The sequence below is a fragment of the Erigeron canadensis genome, chromosome 4 (assembly GCF_010389155.1).
Source record: "Erigeron canadensis isolate Cc75 chromosome 4, C_canadensis_v1, whole genome shotgun sequence".
In the NCBI taxonomy this organism is placed as follows: domain Eukaryota; kingdom Viridiplantae; phylum Streptophyta; class Magnoliopsida; order Asterales; family Asteraceae; genus Erigeron; species Erigeron canadensis.
In genome coordinates, this window is record NC_057764.1 from 33,398,518 (window position 1) to 33,401,309 (window position 2,792).

Sequence of the window (2,792 nt, forward strand, 5' to 3'; positions counted from 1 at the left end):
TAGACAGAAGAAAGCAACCCCGCCACAACCGTCATACCACCGCATCTCGTTGACATGCGTCTAGTTTATTTATTACGAGTATTAAGTTACGTACATATCCAAGAAGACATAGCAACCTCAGGTAATGATGTCAAGCTAGCTTTTGCTTAACTGACATTATATGTACGTACGTGTTGACCAAATTAATTGATCCTGAAGGCGCTCTTTGGAATTTTCTTTTCTGATTTGCGTAGTCAAAGATTAGAAAGTTCAAAATATATATATTGACTAATTAAAGGATTTAGCCCGTACATCAATAATTATCATTAGCTGCACGCGAGGTTGCTACTGATCATGATCTTGATCTTGTATAATTTAACTGAATTGAATACTCGATCGATCTATTCTTGTAAGACAAGATCGAACATCAAATTAAGCCAAGGAGATACACAAGGAAAATCGTCGTCATGATGATTTAGCAATTAATTAAATCGTGCAACGCTTAATTAGTTATTTGTACGTTCGAATTATCATATGCATGCATGTCATGCGCATGCAGAAATATATGATGAATTAGCCATATATATGCAAATATAGCACGTACTTCTCGATCGACATATCTTTCTCGGAATCCTTTGATGATTTTATTGCGTATATATTAAAAAAACTGATTAACATATTTATCAATCAATTTAATTCAAGCGTGTAACATATATATATTGACAATTGAAGTATGAATTAATTGTGCAATTAACTTTCATCAGTTGATTAATTAATTGGTTGCAGTACAAACTCTACGAATTTCGCCTTGAGTTCCTGCTTTGACCCCAACATCGCCCATCTTTATCATCGCCCTTCCGAACTCAGCGTTGAATCTTTGCCCGTTTCCTCCCAAAAATCCTTGGACAAACCGTTGGGTCCTTCTGTCGCTCCATAGCTTGGCATCCGATTCAATTACTCCCCGTCCGTTCCTCAGGTTCTCATAATACGAACTGCCAAAGCTGTTCACGCTGTCTGTATCAAGGGCCACACGCCTCGACCCATCACCACCATTTGGGCAGAGTGCTCGGAGCTGTGGCAAGAAGGCTGGGTTAATATCCGGGTCGGGTCCATTGGTGTTGTTGAAGTTGTATAGTCTGTAGCTGAATAAAGCACAAGCTGCTGTTCCTATTGTGTGTCCACCTATTCAACGAAAAATGACATATATATAAGCTTAATTTTATCATGAGGGCATGCATATATATAGTTAATTATACGTATAATGTATATACTTATTGTATTGTAAGTTATCTTTAATTAATTAATTTTGTTCTGCATGCTTACCAACAAGGGTAACAAGATCTTGGATGTTAAGACCTTTGTCGGCAAACTTTTGGATTTGGACAGTCATTGGGTCATTGAAAGCGGGCAAGTTTGCCGTATCAGATGCTTGTGAAACCAATCCGTCTCTACGTCCCAGGGGCACCTGCCAACTACGTCCACCCGTCTGCAAAATAGCGATAAATACCACATTTAGTTATGCAGTTAACCCACATGTAATGCAAAAAGGACTTTTTATAGTGCTTAAGTACCAGGACAACGGAATCGCGGGCAGCAATGGCTAGAATATCAGCACAAGAAACGACTCCAGGGCAGGTGGTTTCGAGTTGTGTCTTTGCAGCATCAATAACTTCAAAGCCTCTCAAGAGAGAATTGGGTGGCGCAGTCTTTTCGGTTGATGCACCGTTAATTAGTATAGATGCATCACAACCATTGACAAAGCAGTCATGGAAGAACATCCTTAGTAAACCAGGTGCAATGGTAGGGTTAGCTTGAACTGCAGACCGGACCGCTGACTGGACAACGGATTCGGCACTTGGGCAAGTGGACCTGTAGAAGCCAACACGAGTGCCTTGGGGACCGCCTGCAACACGATTGCCTTGGCTTAGTGCCAAGGTAGTGAAGGTGGCTAATAGGACAACAAACAAAATAAGCTTTTTGTTAAGTGAAAAAGCCTCCATTTCTAAATAACCAAAAAGAGTGCTGGATGGTTGAAAGTCTGATGTATGAATTAAGTTAAGTAGTAGTGTATTTTGGTGAATGAGTTGATGAGAGAAATTACATAGTGGAATAGTACTATTTATAGCCGATGAGTGAAGAATGAAAGTCCACCATGCAAAAAAGTCAAAATATAAAAATACCAAAAATATATGAAGCTACAAGGAAGCAAATCAAGGAAACTTTCAAAGTTCTAGTTAATAAGTGGTAGCCAACTCATAATTTCTCATACTTAAATCTATTATATATTATAAAGTTCAGCAAACCGTGTTTTTGAAAAACTGCATGCATGCATGGATCCCGATTGAAATATTATAATAAATAATTAATTGACATAAGTATATGTATATTAGTAATATATAATATATGCTGCAGAATGTATAAAACGAATTTGTTGTCTTAAGCTGCAAACAATATAGATTTGGTTCAATTCATTGTATATCAAGAGAAATAAGTATTACGGAGTAACTAGATGGGTGCACGCGCGTTGCAGCGGTACCATTTAAAAAACGATAGTTAAGTGTGGTGATGATGAATACGGAAGGCGATGGTCGGGGTGTCGGTGATGATGGACACTGTCACACTGAAAGGTGATAGTATGAAAGAAAGAGAGACAAAGAAGTGGTGTGAAGTGAACATATGTTACTTATTATAGGGTTAGGGGTAGTTTAAGGATATTGTAAAAAATGCTTAAAGCTTTAAACCTTATTCTCTTTATAAGGGTTTATAGATTATAGATATAGAAAAGAAATTAAAGTATAGATATATTAATTATT

At 37.6% G+C, this 2,792-nt stretch overlaps 1 protein-coding gene across 1 annotated transcript; it reads right to left on the reverse strand.

Moving 5' to 3' along the window:
- Window positions 1-670: 670 nt before the first annotated feature.
- Window positions 671-2,052, reverse strand: LOC122597737 (peroxidase N1-like). The gene is made up of 3 exons (XM_043770305.1): window positions 1,551-2,052; window positions 1,303-1,465; window positions 671-1,161 (listed from the first exon to the last, which is right to left on the reverse strand). The coding sequence occupies exons 1-3, from the start codon at window positions 1,977-1,979 to the stop codon at window positions 752-754; spliced, it is 1,002 nt and encodes a 333-aa protein (XP_043626240.1). The 5' UTR covers window positions 1,980-2,052; the 3' UTR covers window positions 671-751.
- Between the last annotated feature and the right edge of the window lie 740 nt (window positions 2,053-2,792).

Coding starts and splice junctions, on each gene's coding strand:
- LOC122597737 (XM_043770305.1), bottom strand. CDS start 1,979: ATGGAGGCTTTTTCACTTAACAAAAAGCTTATTTTGTTTGTTGTCCTA. Junction 1,466..1,550: donor CCCGCGATTCCGTTGTCCTG/GTACTTAAGCAC, acceptor GCTATTTTGCAG/ACGGGTGGACGTAGTTGGCA. Junction 1,162..1,302: donor AGATCTTGTTACCCTTGTTG/GTAAGCATGCAG, acceptor TTCGTTGAATAG/GTGGACACACAATAGGAACA.